This window comes from Strigops habroptila, chromosome 8 (genome assembly GCF_004027225.2).
Source record: "Strigops habroptila isolate Jane chromosome 8, bStrHab1.2.pri, whole genome shotgun sequence".
Lineage (NCBI taxonomy): Eukaryota > Metazoa > Chordata > Aves > Psittaciformes > Psittacidae > Strigops > Strigops habroptila.
In genome coordinates this window covers 44,111,359-44,130,123 of record NC_044284.2, presented here as the reverse complement: position 1 = coordinate 44,130,123, position 18,765 = coordinate 44,111,359, and the positions used below count along the sequence as shown (strand labels likewise).

Genomic DNA, 18,765 nt, shown 5'->3' with positions numbered 1-18,765 from the left:
CTTGGGATTTTAAGTGGTGTTTATCATACAGCATCTCCCAGTGGTACTGCAGAGACAGCTGATGCCTTGCCAAGCTCACGAGGACTGGAAAGCATCTGCATTTCAGATGCATCAGTATTCCTCTAAAGTTGTGACCAGTCGCTGAAGCATGACCACAGCTCAGTCCCTTTGTGTCCAACTCCTGTGGAGATGCTGGATTTTTAAAAGGCAGCCTTCACAGAAGAGCCACCCTCCAAAATCTGGTGCATTAGAGCACAAAGCCCTTAAAGTATTTCCCATTTTGTGCTCTCGTGCTGGTGCTGAGAAGAGAGGTAAAGGAATGAGGGGACTGCAGGTATTGGTTTTAAAAGCACTGCCAGCTCGAAAGACCGTGCTGACCTTCAACAGGGACCACAGAGTATCTGCTCTGGATTAAACTAATTGGTACCTGAAATGACAGTGGGAAAACAGGGCCAAAACATAGAAACTCTACTTGCCTGTGGTCTTTGCATGAAGTGTCTGAAGTACGTAATGCCAGCACAGCACCACAGGTGGAAAGGTGATCTTCCTTTAAGCTGCTTTCAGCTGTAGACCCTCTGGATGTACATGCCAGGACAAGCAGCTCCAGCCCCTCTGGTTCTTCTAACAGCTTCCCATATGGCCACCTCAATACAGGGGTTTGTGCCATGCAGTAAATGCAGCTAGCTGCAATTCACTGTAGGCACTTTTATACATCAATCACACACACAGATAAATACAGACATACTGAGCACTGTCATTTTTCACATTCTACCAGACAGCAAAATAATTCTTCACAGTCAAGCAGGGGAAAGGCACTGCTAGTTGTGGTCTCTGCTGAAACAGGATCCTGGGATGAACGCTGAAGAACACTGCACTAAGTGCTGTGCACTGACAAATACTTGATGCGAGGAAGGAAGTCATCCCATGAGCGACTACTGTCAGTTTAAGTGGATGGCAACATAATACATTGTGGCATTCAGCATTAAGCCAACCCTGATAAGCCACAGCAAGGCATGAGCTAGACCTGCACTTGAATTTGCGTGCTTTTGCCATGCTCAAGAATATTTGCCCACTCTTCTTTGCTGAAAACCCCAGGAGAACAAAAGATCTTTTGAGGGCAATATTTTAAACCTAAATGTGATGCAGTATGAAAATTCCCTTGTATAAAAGCTGAAGGAGGATATAAAATGCTCAAAGAGAGACTGGTGCTGGCACTCTTGTTAGTTCTAGGATATACTGTTTCCTTCCCACTCATGAATAATTTTCTGTGAAACCTGTGTCTGAGTAAGTCCTCTTGTACACTAAATGTCAACAGCCCTGAAGCCAACACCCTCCCAAAGTCGTACCAGCTTGAAACAGTTGAGTGCTTGGTAGCCTGCACCTACAGAGGTGGTGTGAAAAGCAGAGCAATGTGGGTTGGCTTTTAAAGGTCAGGGCTACTTTTTTTAAAGGTTATGGCTACTCTTCCAGAAGCAGCAGCCTGGGGCCACCTGCCCCAGAGATGGATCTCACTGGCCCACTGGGCTCCCAGGACTATGCTTGTCACCCCTCATGCCAGCTGACAGCAGGCAAGCTGGTTGTAGACAACAGCCTCGGTCAATGCACACCCCCCTCCCAGGGGCTACTCCCATCTGTGTAGGGCTCACTGGAGTTGAGGCCTTTAGCTAAGAATTGCACTTCGCACCAGCTTTGCTCAAGCTTGGTCCTTGGACAAGCCCCCTGGTCCAAACAGAAGAAAGGCTGTCTGAAACTTGGCCCATATTCAACTGAGCTTCAATACTCCTGGCCTACCAGCAATGGCGCATTCAACGAGGTCAAGCCAGGGAAAACCAGCCCTTCCCCTGTGTGGCTCTCCACTGACATTTGCATTGCCACTCACTCCTGCAAAAAGAACCATGCGAGTGGTGCAAATGAGCAGTGTCTGGAAGATTCTGAAGTTTACTTGGTGGAGTAGAAACTAGGAGACCTGAGCCTTGTCCACCCCTTCCCACCTGCACATGGTCTCCCTGAAGAGCAGCAATCGTACTGATGCCAGGAAGAAGGTCCTTAAAGATTCCTGATATTTGGCTGTTGATTGAGCCGAGAGCAGCTGGTAAATCAGTGACACCACTGAGCTGGGGTAGTAGACAGAAATCCAGACGGAGGAAAGCCCATTGCTCACAGCAATTCACAAATGAAAAGCAAGCTGTTTTCTCAAAATTTATTTATTCTGAAAGTGTACGACCAGAATATAAAAATATTCTTTGGTGAAAGCAAAACAGAGAAGGGTAGGAAATGAATGCCAAGTGAGAAACATTTGCATGTTCCAGGGGAAGAAGCCTCCAGAGACAGAACTTGGAGACTCCTCAAGCTTGGAAGTTAAGGTCATATTTCTATTTTACAGGAACTTCCTATAGCAGATCCATAGTTATCTCATTGTGACTCATAACTCAGTGGAACAGGTTGCTAGTTTGTTCTCTTTGAGAAGCCAATTACTTCAAGTGCATCACACCAATAAATGAAACCAGTGTGCAGCTTTATTTATTATTAGGTATTTGTTTTTCCTTATGACAACTGCATTACAGCTGCCACAAATATGCAAACCAGCTGAATTGAACCAGCATGCCTTCCTGAACATTTCCAATCTCTCTAAGCTTTGGTACTTTGCATGTTCTCCAATACCTGGATTTTTCTGACTAATTAACTCTTCCATTTGCTGGAAAATATTGAATGCAATTAGTATTTCAATGTGAAGCCTCAACGTATGCTGTGCCTAGCAGCTGAGCACTGTAAGAGAGGCCAGTGCTTGGTAGAAGAACTAGAAATCTGAAAGATGAAAGGGCGATTTATGCGCACTCCCGCCAAGGCCTGCTGCAGAATTTAATTGGCAAGGTCAGCAATAAAGGGGCTGCAGAGAGAACCACCAAGGTCATGGCCCCAGTGCAAATCACAAAGCAGTAACAAGTTATGACTGCCATGCTTAAAAATCAGAAATTACGTTTGGCTCCTCACCTCACACTCCCCCATGCCAAGCTGCAGAGTATGTTCTGATCAAGCCAAGTCTATTCCTTTGCTCTTCTCAGTCCAGCTTTACCTTTTCAAGGGGAGATACAAATCACTCCATCCAACCCTTCTGCAACTTCATCTAGCCTCTGTCTGCACTCTTCCTGCAGCTGCTTCAGCTCTCTCTCCAGGCTGGCCTCTGTCATCTGCAGTTCTCTGATCACCTCTGTAGCACTGACAGCTGAAACAGGCTCCTTGGATACAGACCTACCAAAGCCCATTTTGCTGGCAGGATGTTTGTTTCTGAACACGAGTCTGTGCGAACCGTGCATTCTTTTTTGGGGGGGAGCACAAAGGTATGTAAGATCTAACAGTTTTAGTTCAACACTTTCCTGTATCTTTCTAGCAGTGGCAGAGAACCCCTCCTTCTGTAGCTCTTCCTCTCTTGTTTTCACCTGTAGAGAGAAGGAAAAAGGGGAAAAAAATAGTATGGTAGATTTCTGTGAAAAAAATCGTCCTGCCAGGAAACAACACAAAATGTCATCACTGAACTAGGATGTACCAAAGAGAAAAAAGCCCACTGTGAGTGTAAGCCTAAGTGCATGGCAGTGAAAACTGAATTAAGCTAACATGTGCCTTCTACCAGGTAACAGCCTCAGTGACAAAAAAGCTGCCTGTAGTCTTTTCTTTGCAGATTCACAGTCCACCAACCCCTCCATTGATGACTATACACAAGGGCTCTGCACGCTTTCCTCTTAACCCAGGAGTGGGTGGTTTGACTTCAAAGCAAAATACACAGGGCAAAAAGGGAGACCCATCAGAGTGACTTCCATCACGATTGTGCTTTAAGCCGCCACACTGTCATAACAGATTAATTGCCTCATGACTAACAGTCTTATTCCAGTTTGCAAATGCTTTCTGTACTTGGCAATTCTAAAAAGTAGGGATGACAACTGTAAGCTAGAAATTCCTTAATTCTTAATTCTCATTATGAGGTAAGAAATAGGAGAAGGAAAATTATGGAGCAGAGACAAAGAAGTAGAGGCTAAGACCACAATGAGTACCAGACAGCACACTCTCACTTGAAGATGCAGCACAGTAAAACAAAGCTTTTCTTATGACAGAATCAGTCTGGACGATAAAAGCAATTGTATATACTGGGATTTCTCCAAAGCATTTGATTTAATGTTCTCTAACAATTTGATTTGAAGAACTTGCAAGATGGTAATTGCCTTGCCAGTTTTACTAGTGGATTGAACATAAATTCAGTGACTCATCTAAAAATGTAGTTGTCAGTGAAGAAACATCCATAAGAAGAGGTATCCTGCTAAGGCCTTCAGGGAAACGGCTCTTGGTCCAATGACATTTTCTGTTTCTGTTACAGCAACAAGCTGCCAAATCAGCTCAGCCAAAAAGCAGCAAAGTTTCAGAAAAGTGATGCTGCCTCTGCAACCTGCACAAATCCCAGAGCTCTCCTGGAACTTGTGCACAGTTCTCGAGTTCATGCTTGAAAAAAAACCCACAGGGAAACAGATGAGGATTCAAAGGCAGGTCATGCAATGACTTGCAACCCAGAAAAGAAGCCTTATACTATGAAACTTCAAGAGCTCAAACTATTCCGTTAACAGAGACAAATATATAATTTGGTTTAGAGCCTAAAAGAAAGTGATAAAGAAGGTGGTGAGAGACCAGACTCTGCTGACAAAGCCATAAGAAGCTCAAATGGATGAAAATTTGAGTTTACTATTCTGTTTCGGAATAAGACATTGTTTCCTACTGTGAGGATAATGGACCATGAAATGCTTCATTGCAGCTCCAGGGATGAATCCCTTGGCCAAAGCTCAGCTCAGGTCAAGCTCAGTGCTAATGATACCCCTTCCAGCCTTGAAACTGCTCTACAACCCATCCCTTCCCTGGCTGCGGGTGAAACTAACAACTCCTTAGGGTTTTAAATCTGCAGATCTGCATTAAGATATTGGTACCTCATACATTAGCACTTTGACAAATTCCCTGTAAAGTCTGGGATATTTTGCTGTCTCTCTGAAGCATCAGAGATTGGTCAGAGCTCAAAGCAGCACCAGATGCAAGGACAAGACTCCTAAGGTAGCAAAGCCTCCCCTGCCTTTGCCACTGCCAAGCTACAACTGCTCAGCTACCACACCTGGAGAAAAAAGGTGTGTTTTTTCCATAGATTAGTTGGGAGGATTTCACTATTGAAACCAATTCAGAAGCTTATGACGTAGAGATCAGCCTATGTTTTCTTACGGTATGAAACACAGGAGGCACAAGGGCTGCAGTCACAGTTGAATTTCCCCACTGACACCAACTTCACCACAACTTCACTCATCCCACATTTTTCATCCATCTTCTTGAGTTTTTCAGCCAAGTAATTAATCCTCTTCTGATTTGTTATTCTCTCCCCCTGCCCTCGCTCAAAAACAGATTAAGAAAATCAATCAAATCAGAAAAAGAGTAAATTTCTCTGAATTTTTCCTAACATGTTAAAGGCCTCATCAATGCAGAACCATCCACTAAGGAAGACCTCTGTTGATTAAGCCATCTGAATAGAGAGTAGATGCCAAGAGAAGCCTGTCTTTATCCTTGTCCAAAAATCAAGGCTTTCTCTTTATCATAATCTCCAAGGAATTCCAGGACATCTCTTGGTGTTGGCTAAAACAATATCCAAGGTCCAATTCTGTAACACCACTTTAGAAGAAACAAAACCGAAAAAAATAAATTCGATGTTATCTGGTCTCTCCACTGCCAATGAATAAATGGAAAATTTTGTTTGCACAAAATGGATTGAATGATGGAATCCAGGATGGAAAAAATTTCCCGTTACTTACAAAGAATAAAATCACTCAGCAAACAGAGCCCACAAAATGTGATTTATTTTTCACATTAAACTCAGACAGAATACTAGTAGGGCTATGTAAAAGTACTCTAATGGAACATAGGTTTTCATACTCTTCACAGTCCAAAATTGGAGAATTTTATTATCCATTGTGCAAGGCACATGATGGAAGAGCATGCTCCTCTCAGCATTAAGTGCGCTAAGTTCTAACTCACAGCAATAGCAGGAATAGGAATTACTATACTGAAGCAGGAGCAGCTGTAAGGACAATGACAACAGCCTTACAGTTAGGCAGTCAGGGAAGCAGAAGTAGTATACCAAATCCTGACATCTGAGTATCAGAAGGGTACTGCACATTTTATCTTCTGCAAAGAGGAACAATATTTCCTGGGCTGACACTAGATAAATTTAACAGGGTAAATTTTCAAAATAATGAATATGAAATAAGAGAATAAGTTTAGCAAAGCACTATTTATTTTGTCTCAGCGCAATCTGGAGCTGGAAAGCTAGCTCAAGTTCCTTTTTGCACTGTTCTTCATGGTAAGCTCTGCAACCATATGTATGCCAAATACTCTTGTTACAGTCTGTAGATCTCAATAGCTAAAAATCTCTGAGGGTTACCTTCAAGTAATATTCTTTACTCTTCACATACTGAGCACTTGTGATAATACTCAATAACCTCCTCTTGTATAGTTAATTGATGCTCTTTAACAGCTTGCTGTCTCCCATTAGTCAGCACACAATGATTATTCTACACTGCAACACAATCTCAGCAGACCACTTTGTATTAAACAAACATATTGTAATAGATTAGGAGCCTCAGCATTTTGTGCCTGCCCGTCTCTATCCCACTGCTATGCCTTTCAGTCTCAATCTACCAGCTGGAAGTTGAATTCCCAATTAGGTACGTAGTGCTGTCTGACAACTGCTGCACATCCTCTCTGCATAAATACAACAACATGATAATCGTTGTTTCCACTTCTACAAAACCAACCTCATCCCAAAGGGACATGGTGCATTTTGAGAAAAGCCACACCAAATGTAGAGGGAATCGGCTGAAGGGGAATCAGCATCTTCAAACTGACACAGATCCCACTATGCAGCGAGTACTAATCTGGTGAGCTGTTCACAACAGCACAACAGAGCAGTCACTCACAGATGCTGTAACTGAGACTGTGGAAGTGTGCTGTCCCTCTCCGCACTCCACGGTCAACGTACCCTACCAGCTTTCCCATTCCTAAGACCACTATAAGCTATCAGGAACCTCCCATGGCATACGACTGTCCTCACCAGTCCTACAACGGCTGCATATGGACAGATGCCACAAGCGAACACCAAGGCAAGTACTCCAGCTGGGCTCCTTTTAGCCCTTCACCTCACCATGTCACCGACTGCTGTCTGGGACAGGATAGTGGCCAAACTGCTCCAAGTGCTCCTAGATTATTTCCTTTTAAATAACTTCAGTCTTCCAAAAGACCACCGTAGGTTTTCAAAAGGTATTAAAAACTAAAAGCAAAAGAGAAAACTATAATAATTTTCATGTTCTAAGGAGAAGCCAGTGAATAAGTGTAGTTACAGATAGAAGTATTGCATCTTAGATTATGGACTGAAAAGGGATGGAAGTGACAGACAGCCTGTGCTGCCCTTCCCAAAGCTGGTACAGTGCAAAGGGTTGTGATATGCACAGACATTGCTGGCAGATTCACACGTGGGAATATGCAAAGGAATAAGCACTAGAATGAAATGGATCTCTTCAACGTCAACTGGAGAGTGGGCAGAGACAGGTGGCCTCTAGTTCCTGACATCCTGGAATTAAGCCAGGAAGGACATCCATCAAGTGTGGAAAGGATTTCCATCTCCCCAGGGACAGCGCCATGACTGATGCTGCGTTTCCAAAAAAGTTCAGGCTGAGGAAAATGGCCAAGCCAAAATAGAAAAGGGTGGGCCCAGTCCAGAGCTGGAAAGGGGCAGCAAGGTGAGGCATATCCAGAAAACAGGCTGAGCAGGCAGCTTGGCTCAGTCCCCACCATGGTGGATTAACTGATGCACTGATGCGCAGGAGAGACTTCAAGCCTGCAAACATCTACGCACATGGTTCATTTTCCCAGCACTGCCTCATCCCCACCTTCTCTGAAATTTCTTCTAACCTGAGATACTACTGGCTGTCCTTTTCATCCAGACAGCTATCTCAGCTATTTTCAGTCCTGGGAATCTTCTGAATAAATTTTACAGCAATGAGTTCAGCAGGCAAATCATGGAAAAGGAGTCACATATTTTAAATAAGCTGCCATCCAGTTTCTTCGCATGTTCCACTGTTTTGAGGCCAGAACAGTAATACCCAGATGCACCTCCTCTGGATGTATGCTAATTCATCATGTGGACAGTCCCAGGCTTTCAGCTGCTCATCTTGTGGAGGTCTACTTCTATCAACTGCTTAGTTGACCTACACATTTAGCTCATTTATCTCTCCTCAAAGAGGAGACCTTCCAGCCCTCCACAATTACTGCTGTGGTTTCCTCAGCTCTCTCACATTTGCCTGCAACCTTGTGGATAATGAACTTCCCAAGCACTTCGTGTCATTCTGCATGGCTCAAACATCACTGAAAGACTGATCCGTCTCAGAGTGTTAACAGCTTACTAATGAAAAGTACAGTAAAAATTATGCACAAAATGGTTCTTTTTCTGTTAAGGAGCAAGCTGAATGTGAACTTATTTGGAGAGAATTTTACCAACATGCAAGACATCCCAAAGAGATGCTAAGAGATCTAGATGTCTTTTTAAAGATGATGTTATTTAAATAACATTATGTTATTTAAATCATTTACAGTAATGACCTAACAAAAGTGACAATCTTCCAAATGCTGAAATCAACATTTTAGCTTTTAAAACTTTACACGGCAACCTAAAAGCCTCAGAAACCAAATGAATGTTCTGCCTTCGGTTACGTACTTGAAGGAAGCCACTAACTAGAGATAAAGTTTAATATGTAACAGCAATGAAAGGTCCAAACACCTATTTTGAGGAATAGAGCAGGGGGAGGCATAGGAGCATTTCCATTTTATGATTGTGTTGTTGCCAACTTCGAGGAAGGAGCAGCAAACCAAATTGTTGGTGCTCCTCTTGAAGTGGATGATAAAGACCAGAATCATGTAATTATTTTTTAAATCACAATCTCTTCAAATTATTCTAGTTTTGCAGAAGTGGCTGTAATAACAGTATTGTTCAGAAAAACAAACTGCACGAGCTTAGAAATAGCACACTTTCTGCCTCCAGTCCTATCTGTCCACTCCTCCTCTCTTATTTCTCTCATGAATAGGGAAAAGACCCCATATGCATACAGCATGAAACACAAATTATTCTTGCCATTCTGTACAGACAGATACTACACAGAAAAATCTCAGATCTTGTCTTTTTGGGTTGGGGAGTGAAAGGAAATTAGGAAATATAAATGGATGCAATATCCAAGCCACCAAGTCATACTGCCTTTTCTATCAGGGTATAATCACCCAACACCTTTCATAAACTCATCTAGTTCCTCTGGAAACACCAAACAGCATTTGACTTGCAGAATGTTTTATTCCTAAAGGAAGCTCATTTCCAAGCTTTATTTTAAAGCTACCACATCTAAGATGGCCCCCTGTACCTGGGGAGTTGAAGAGTGAAGTGGAATATGACACGCCTGGAACTACATGATTAATGAGGGGCCAGACTGCAGAAATAGAATAGACCTGCCGGGCCAGCCAGTGACCTCACCTGCCTGGCTCCCAACGGCTTCCCGGCACATCGCAATAGCCCAAGCACAGGCACTGGGAGACATACTCCAGGTTAGACGAGCTTCTCAGAGCTTTCAGTCTCTATGTATACTGAGCAGACTCATTCAACAGACAAGCATCAATTATAGATAAAGATCTATAAGTGAAAAATGAAAGCAGGATAAAGCACAGACATACTGGCATGCTCAGAGACTGCTGTGCAGAAATCCTGACAGCTGAGTGCTAGAAAACAGGCATGGCGAATTAAGGCTAGTTTAGGAGTTTCAGTCTCCAGGCTGGAAGCCAGATCTGTCCAGGGTCTGAATCTTGCTAACACTTGTCATTAATCAGTCCAAGCCTGAATAACACTTTTCAGATGACCATTGTTCATACCTTTTGCTGTCTTGCAGTTTGTATCTAGTTGTTTATTCCACTACCACCCCACCAAGAAAAACCTTGCAGAACTGCAATCCCAGCTGAGAGTCTATCTAGGATACAGAAAACAGGATAGAGAAGGATTTGCAGACTACTTTTAAGAAGCCCTCCTTGTCAGCACTGTAAAAACAGCACCAAGTACAAAAGGAAAGAGAGCAAAGGAAGTAATAAGCAAAAGTGTCAATAACATAGAAGGGTGAAGGACAGAGTCCACTATAAGCGCAGCAGAAAGATCTGTAAGCATTAAATGCAGCAGAAAGATCTGTAAGCATTAAATAAAAGTGGAATACAAGAAAAACAGTCGCAGGGATCCCACAATGCCCACCCACAACCTCTCTGTGCTTCTATACAAGAATTTCCTGGCTATACAATACACATTCTGCACACCTTGCTGCATGCAGAGCAGTGCTGAAAAACAAGCACCATGGTCTGTCTGTGAAAGGAGATGCCCAAGCAGAATTCATCTTAAAGATCATTAGAGATAGCAAGAACTGAACAAGTCAACACTATGGCTCTCCAAGTTTGTCACTGTTTTCTGTACAGAACAGTTATTTATAACTCAAGTGTTTTGTGTGCTTGTGTGTCCCCAAAGGCACTAAAATAAAGCCCTTTTCATGCATAAATAGAATGAGGGCTTTACACTTCTTTAACAATAAACAAATAATAGCTTGGCTACATGGACGGTTTCTTATGTTTGCACACACACCCCCTCTTCTTTTTTTTTGAACAATCATGTTTATGTGTATGATGAATTCTTCCTTAGTAATAAGACAGTGACCCATTCAGCCTCAGAGAAGGAGAGAAAGGCACCATTTCAAGGGATGCTGTGAATATGTAAGTAAGTGATGGAAAATCAAATCCTGCAGCTCCCACTTCTGGGAAAAATTATGGAGCGGGGGAGACAGGACCCTGCAGAGCCTACAAAGAAGTTCAAACATTTGCTGAACAGTGAATTCCAATAAAATCAGACCCCCAATCTTCAGAAAAACATCTAAATGCATTCTGCTGCTTATATAGAAAAAAACAAAACCAAAAACATGACTTAAAGCAAAAGCAATATCTGCATTCAGCTGTTCTGGGAACACTACAACACTGAGTAAGCAGGTGTTTTAGTACAAAAAAATACCTTACTCTAATTTCAAATTCATGTTTTATAGTAACTTGCCCAAACGTAATTTCAAACCTCTAAGAAAGTTACAGAGTTATTCTGCAGCTCTATAAAACTTGTCTCATTGAATCAAGCTTCTTTGCTGTAAGCTTTCAAGGTTTTTAATTTTCTGCAGTAATTTCTGCACACTGAAGAGTAACCAGTTAAAAATGCTGGAAATCGTAATTGTCTATTTTAATAGCTGAACACTTCCCACGCTGTCCTGCCCAAATGAGGTTTCTTTCTTCTTGTGAGATCCTTGGTATTCTTCTGATATAGCCCATTTAATACCAGTTCTCATGCATTTATGGATTTAAAGGCATAATAAACTGTTTGATAAGTCTAACCTACCACAAAGCACAGGCTACAGTATCTCACCTAGTAATTTCTGCAATGCTCTACTACATTTTGGTAAGCTACAGGGTCTATTCTGGAAACATGTACTTCTGTTTTTTTTTAAACACAGGCTCCAGCAGATTGAGAAACTACCCTATCACTGTGTTATCTCAGCAGTGAAATACATCTATGGTTAAAAATATGTCCCTTTTCAGTGAGTTCTGCCTCAGCCACTGGGTCTTTCATCTGAAGTCTTATATTCTCAAAACTCCACTTCTGTCTAAGAACTTGCAGAACATGATCCAGCTGTAACTTTGCCTTGGTTAAATCACACTCTTCTCACCTCTCAAAAAGACAAACCAAATACTTCCTTTATTACACCTCCTTTAATCCTTTCCAACCTTTCAACCATTTTCCAGTTGTAATGGTGGTTTAAGTGGGGCCAACACATCTCATTAAGCTCCAAATTGTGATCTATATATTATCCTCCATTTAATGACCAGAAGCAGATAGCAACACTTAGTTGCCAATAATCTAACAACTTCTACATGACCCATTACCTTCTATTTCCTAAGGCCACGAAATGGAAAGGTTTGCATGTATCCAAAACCTGATGCTGTACGCAGGTCTAACTGGTTTGAGGAACACACATGGGTATTTCTTACTAAACCAAAAGCCCAGCAACAGTATGAAACTCATATAATTTCTTTTGGCTTAACAATAACTATAAACAGCTAAAGCAGAATTTCACCTTAACATAATTACTAATTCTTAACTTGTTATTAGTTCAGCAAGAGCAAAAATCTTAGGCCCTAGGAACTGGTGGTGAATAAAGGAAAAGGGTGATCCCAAAGCAATATTAACGGGTGCATTATTTGTACTATAAACTATGAAGACATTTTAGAAGGGTTGTAAAGCTGAGCTATAACAACTGACAGAAGATGTAATTATACAAGCAGCTGCATTCTAAATTTTCCTGGGATTTGCAATTTCCTGCAATTAGAGAGGAATGTATTAATCTCCATCTTATGCATGCTAAAGCAAGATATTCACTACTGAAATGTTAGCTCCCAGGCACACCTATTGTCAACCCAAAACAGATTGACAGGGAAGCCACAGAGAGGCAATGAACCTATTTCATACAGGAATAGAAGGCCATCTTTTAACTGGGGGAGGAGTCCTCTGAGAAGAAACTAAAAATATAGTTGTAATACCAGGAACGCACATGGCTGCATCCAATGAGAACAGCTGCCATGGTCTGGTATGGCACTGCTGCTCTGTGCTTCCTTTTACTGTATACACTGAATACTGCAAAGCCCTTCGTAAGCCTTCAGAACAACATCCATGCTCTTCTCCAATGGAAAACTTTAGATGGTGAGGAAGCATAGTAATGGAAAGTTAGAAGTTAATTAAAGCATTTGAATGAAAGAACTTTATAAAAAGGAGTGACCTGAACTTGTCTGAATGGTTAAGATTTTTGTTGGGTTGGTTTGGTTTGTTCTGAGGGTTTTTGATTTGTGGCATTTTTTGGTTGGTTGGTTGGTTTGCGGTTTTTTTTAAGATATAATCAAATGGGTCTATATTTAGACTGATGTATCTAAATACATTGATAAGAGTCAGAAAAGTCAGTTTAGCTTAAGATAAAGGAAAATGATACAGGATTAAGAAAACAGGAAAATAACAATATCAATATTTTTCAGGGCCTTTACCAGAAAACTACAAAATATACCTCCAAATATCAATATAAAACACAAAACCACACAACTGATAAAAGCATTGCCTGTTTGCTTAGCTTACAAACATCTGTCCCACAGGCAAAGCAAAAGGGAAATTAATCCTCTTAGACCTTAAATCAACTGAACTCTGTGACTGCTGTGAGCAGGCTTGCTTTCAGTAAGGGCTTCATCCAGCTTTCCTGCAACAGAGATGCACTGCATCCTACACAATCACAGAATGGTTTGGGTTGGAAGAGACCTTAGAGATCGCCCAGTTCCAACCCCTTGCCATGGGCAGAGACACCTTCCACTAGACCAGGTTGCTTAAAGCCCCAGCCTGGCCTTGAACACTTCCAGGGATGGGGCAGCCACAACTTCTTGGGGCAAGCTGTTCCATGCCTCGCCACCCTCAAAGTGAAGAATTTCTTCCTAGTATCTACTCTAAATCTTACCCTCTGTAAGCTTAAAACCATTTCCTCTTGTCCTATCCCTACATATCCTTGCAAAAATTCCCTCTCCAAATTTCTTGTAGGCTCCCTTTAGGTACTGGAAACTGCTCTAAGGTCTCCCAGAGCCCCTTCTTCTCTAGGCTGAACAGCCCCAACCCTCTCAGCCTGTTTTCATAGGAGAGGTGCTCCAGCCCTCAGAGCATCATCTGGCTGTCATGGTTTAAACCCACCCAGTAACTCAGTACCACGCAGCCACTCGCCCACCCTCACCCTTTCCCCTCTCCGGGTGGGATGGGGAGGAGAATCAAGAGAATGTAAAACCCGTGGATTGAGATAAGAACAGTTTAATAACTACAATAAAGTAAAATATAGTGATAATAGGGAACAGAAATAAAAAAAAAAAAAGGAAAAACACCTATAAATGAAAGCTCACAAAACACAAGTGATGCACAATACAATTGCTCACCACCCACTGACTGCTGCCCAGCCTGATCCAAGCAGCGATCGATCCCTTCTGGGTAACCCTCCCCCAGTTTCTACACTGAGCACGACGTGCTGTGGGATGCAATACCCCTTTGGCTATTTTGGGTCAGGTGTCCTGTCTCTGCTCCTCCATGGCTTCTTGTGCCCGTCCTCACTGGCAGAGCATGAGAGACTGAAAAGTCCTTGATCAGGGTAAGCACTACTGAGCAACAACTAAAACATGAGTGTGTTATCAGCATTGTTCTCAGACTAAAGCCAAAACACAGCCCTGCACCAGCTACTAGGAAGAAAAATATCTCAGTTACAGCTGAAACCAGGACAGTGGCCCTCACTTGGAGAGTGATACCCTCGAAGAGATACACAAAGAGGCAGTTGCTTCAAGGTCAGCCCTTGGGTTGGACTGCTAAAGGATAGACCTGAGACAAACAGCCCAGAACAAAGGCAGCAATACTGAAAGCCTCATGAGGCACATCCCTCTCACACAAAGCTACAAAGAAGTTTCCTGTTGTATGAGTATTTTCTGAACTCTGTTCCCGAGATTTTTGGCATGAGTAAGTTGCTTGTGCAGTGGTCAACTTCTGAGGAGAACAACGAAATGCAAAGAATGTAATGTGTTTATTCTATTGCAGCAACTTTGTGGACAGAACCAGCCAGCAACAAATCATAAAATAATAAATGGTCTTCAAAGAAATCAGCAATTTCTGCATCAGCTCTGTTCAGCTAAAGAGGATGCTTGCAGTGCCAGCACGAAGACAGCAGACATGAAGCATCAGCAAGAACATAAGATGGCCAGAATTACTGTGCTCTGGAGCATGAAGCTCAACTAAACCTCCTCAGCTACTTCCTGAGAAGATACACAAGCCCATCACCTGGTACAATCCTGCTGCTCTCAGGAAAATAGGACAACTCCAGGCAGGAGCATCAAACTTGCAGATTCCTTACCATCAACCACAAGGAGACAAAGTTCAGGCTTGTGAAAGTCCCATATGCTACACAATTCTGAATGTGCACCACAGAGGTTAAGAGATGAACTCCTATTTCCTTCTCCAAATTACAGATCTTCAGCATTTTACAGTAGTAAAAAAAAAATTCCATTACAATTAATTTATAATTAATTTCTTTCTAACTAGTTTTATCTCTAGACTTTTCAAAATCCTTGAATTCAATTAGAAGACCACAGAAATTAATTTAGTAATAGGCACATACTCAAAATATATGATATGAAAACTGGAGTGTGTCAGTGTAACTAATTTAGACACTTGCAAAAAGGCTGTAGTGCTACTTTGAAAAAGATCCTGACAACTACAAATTACAAAGGAAGGCAACAGACAAGTATTGCTTCGTATAATAAATTGCTCACTTATTTTTCAATTTGTTCTTCCAAACTTTTATCTTGGGCAGCAGAGATAAACACTGATGATATATCATCTCAGATCTAAGTGACTTGCAGAGGCTTGGAGGGCCCCACATTGTTTTAAGCAGAGCTTTGTCGCTGTGCGACATGGAAGTAGCCACTTGAGAAACGCTGCTGCTTGCGACTTGCACTTCTCTCTATTATCCTGCTTTGGGAGAACAGGATGTGAAGCAAATTCAAGCATTGCAGTCCCTGTATATACAGCCAAAAAAGGAATGTTTATACAAACCACTCCTAAAACACACTGATGAAAGGAAGGTATTACCACCTAATCATACAAACTTAGAGAAAAGGGTCTTATGCAAAAATACAAGGAAAAAACAAAATAAAACAAAAACAACCACCAAAAAAAACCCCACACAAAATCAAGCCACAACTTTTAGTGAGTTTCTTTACCCCCAGACTGGTTTGGTTTTCAGTTAGAAAATACTCTCTTGACCCTTTCAGAGGCTTTGCATGACCATTGCAGAATGTCCACCAGCACCCAGTCCTGCAGCTCTTTCCTCCGCTTTTGGGGGAGGCAGGAGCAGTGCATCCAGAGCAACGAAGGGTCACTCCAGCAATCCAGCCTATCCACAACTATGGCATGAGGTGAATGGAGATTTGTCTACATGAAACATTTTCAGAGTTTCAGTGAAAAAGCAGACATTTTCTAAAGACACTACTCCTCAAATGCATTCAAGCAGTTTCTCTTATTACCTCACAGTTTTCATGGTGACTAGCAGCTGTAGGTGGACGTGAAGCTGCCTGAATGGCCATCATGACTCTTGCAGCAGCCACAGGCCGGGCCCTACAGCTAGCCTGCAAAGGGAAAATCAAACAGCTCTCAGTGTTTTGAGAGATCTGAAAAGATGAAAAGTTAGCAATGGTGAGTTCTGAGCTTAGAAGTGTGCTAAAGCTTTACTTAGATGCATTTCTTGCTGGGAAGAAGAGATGTGACAATATTAGCTGGCAAATGAAGTTGCTAAACCACTGTCCATCATATTTGAAAAATCCTGGCAGTCAGGTGAAGTTCCTGATGACTGGAAGAAGGGTGATATAACCCCCATTTTCAAGAAGAGGAAGGTGGAAGACCCGGGAAACTACAGACCTGGGAAACTATGGACCAGTCAGCCTCACCTCTGTGCCTGGCAAAATCTTGGAACAGTTTCTCCTGGAAAACATGCTAAGGCACATGAAAAACAACGAGGTGGTTGGTGACAGTCAACATGGCTTCACTAAGGGGAAATCCTGCCTGACCAATTTGGTGGCCTTCTATGATGGAGCCACAGAACTGATGGACAGGGGCAGAGCAGTTGACGTCATCTACCTGGACTTGTGCAAAGCGTTTGACACTGTCCCGCATGACATCCTTGTCTCTAAATTGGAGAGACATTGATTTGATGGATGGACCACTCGGTGGATAAAGAACTGGCTCGATGGCCGCACGCAAAGAGTTGTGGTAAATGGCTCGATGTCCAGTTGGAAAACAGTAACGAGTGGTGTCCCTCAGGGATCGGCGTTGGGACCGGTTCTGTTCAACATCTTTGTTGGCGACATGGACAGTGGGATTGAGTGCGCCCTCAGCAAGTTTGCCGACGACACCAAGCTGTGTGGTTCGGTTGATAGCTGGAGGGAAGGGATGCCATCCAGAGGGACCTTGACATGCTTGTGAGGTGGGCCGATGCCAGCCTTAAGAAGTTTAACCAAGCCAAGTGTAAGGTCCTACACCTGGGTCGGGGCAATCCCAGGCACTGCTACAGGCTGAGTGGAGAAGAGATTCAGAGCAGCCCTGCGGAGAAGGACTTGGGGGTGTTGGTTGATGAGAAGCTTAACATGAGCCAGCAGTGTGCGCTTGCAGCCCAGAAAGCCAACCGTATCCTGGGCTGCATCAAAAGAAGCGTGACCAGCAGGTCGAAGGAGGTGATCCTGCCCCTCTACTCTGCTCTTGTGAGACCTCACTTGGAGTACTGCGTACAGTTCTGGTGTCCTCAACATAAAAAGGACATGGAGCTGTTGGAGCGAGTCCAGAGGAGGGCCACGAGGATGATTAGGGGGCTGGAGCACCTCCCGTATGAAGACAGGCTGAGAGAGTTGGGGCTGTTCAGCCTGGAGAAGAGAAGGCTGTGTGGAGACCTCATAGCAGCCTTCCAGTATCTGAAGGGGGTCTATAAGGATGCTGGGGAGGGACTCTTCCTTAGGGACTGTAGTGGTAGGACAAGGGGTAATGGGTTCAAACTTAAACAGGGGAAGTTTAGATTAGACATAAGGAGGAAGTTCTTCACAGTGAGGGTGGTGAAGCACTGGAATGGGTTGCCCAGGGAGGTTGTGGATGCTCCATCCCTGGCGGTGTTCAAGGCCAGGCTGGACAGAACCTTGGACCACATGGTTTAGTGCAAGGTGTCCCTGCCTATGGCAGGGGGGTTGGAACTAGATGATCTTAAGGTCCTTTCCAACCCTTACTATTCTATGATTCTATGATTAATTTAGAGATCTACTTTTATGTCAGCTCATCTACAAGCAGAAGGGACAAAGACACAGAAATGAGTTGGATACTTTGTTCTGTTGTGATCAAGTACCCTTGATTTCAGGGCAGACAGAGAAAAAGGCCAAGGTTAAGGGGAAAAAAAACATTAAAGTTAAGCTTTGAATACATGAATGCAAACAGTCCTCCTAAAAGCACCTCTATCAACCCACCTAAAAAGCAAACACTACTGCAAAGTACGCAACACTTGTAACTCTTGCTGGAGGAGGAGGAACCCATCCCAGCAGTCTGCCCAGAGCTGTAAAGTAAGCCAGATACCTCCTGGAAGTTATTGTCCTCAAAACCCATTCTGGAAGGTTCAGTAAAACCCACTGTTTCTGGTAGAGCTGCCCTAAAATACAGCTACTGGCTATGGTGTTTAATATGGCCTCTGTCAGCCAGAATTAGCTATGTCCCCAAGATATTGCCCTTGTAGAGGACAATGTTTGTTACAGTGGCTCACCAATTGCAAGAGAGTCTCAAAATCCAGAAATCTTATAGTCACAGATACCTCAAATCCCACCCACCAGCCTCCAAGCTTTTCATATTCAAAAGATAAATGTGGTGCTGAGACCCGTGATCTTACATACCTTACATATCTGACCCCTACAGGCATTCCTAGCCTTCATCCATGTTTTATTGTGTGCTTTAACTGTGTAAATACCTAAGTACTACACTTATTATTTCTTAAAAAT

At 42.8% G+C, this 18,765-nt stretch overlaps 1 protein-coding gene across 5 annotated transcripts in view; it reads right to left on the bottom strand.

The window, feature by feature from the left end:
• Window positions 1-2,188: 2,188 nt before the first annotated feature.
• TEDC1 (tubulin epsilon and delta complex 1) overlaps window positions 2,189-18,765 on the bottom strand; it is a 76,287-nt gene continuing 59,710 nt past the window's right edge. For all 5 annotated transcript variants that reach the window (XM_030495017.1, XM_030495020.1, XM_030495019.2 and 2 more), the window contains one exon: window positions 2,189-3,437. In XM_030495017.1, the coding sequence (XP_030350877.1) occupies window positions 3,078-3,437 (360 nt within the window). In that variant the 3' untranslated portion in view covers window positions 2,189-3,077. The remainder of the gene's footprint in view (window positions 3,438-18,765) is intronic.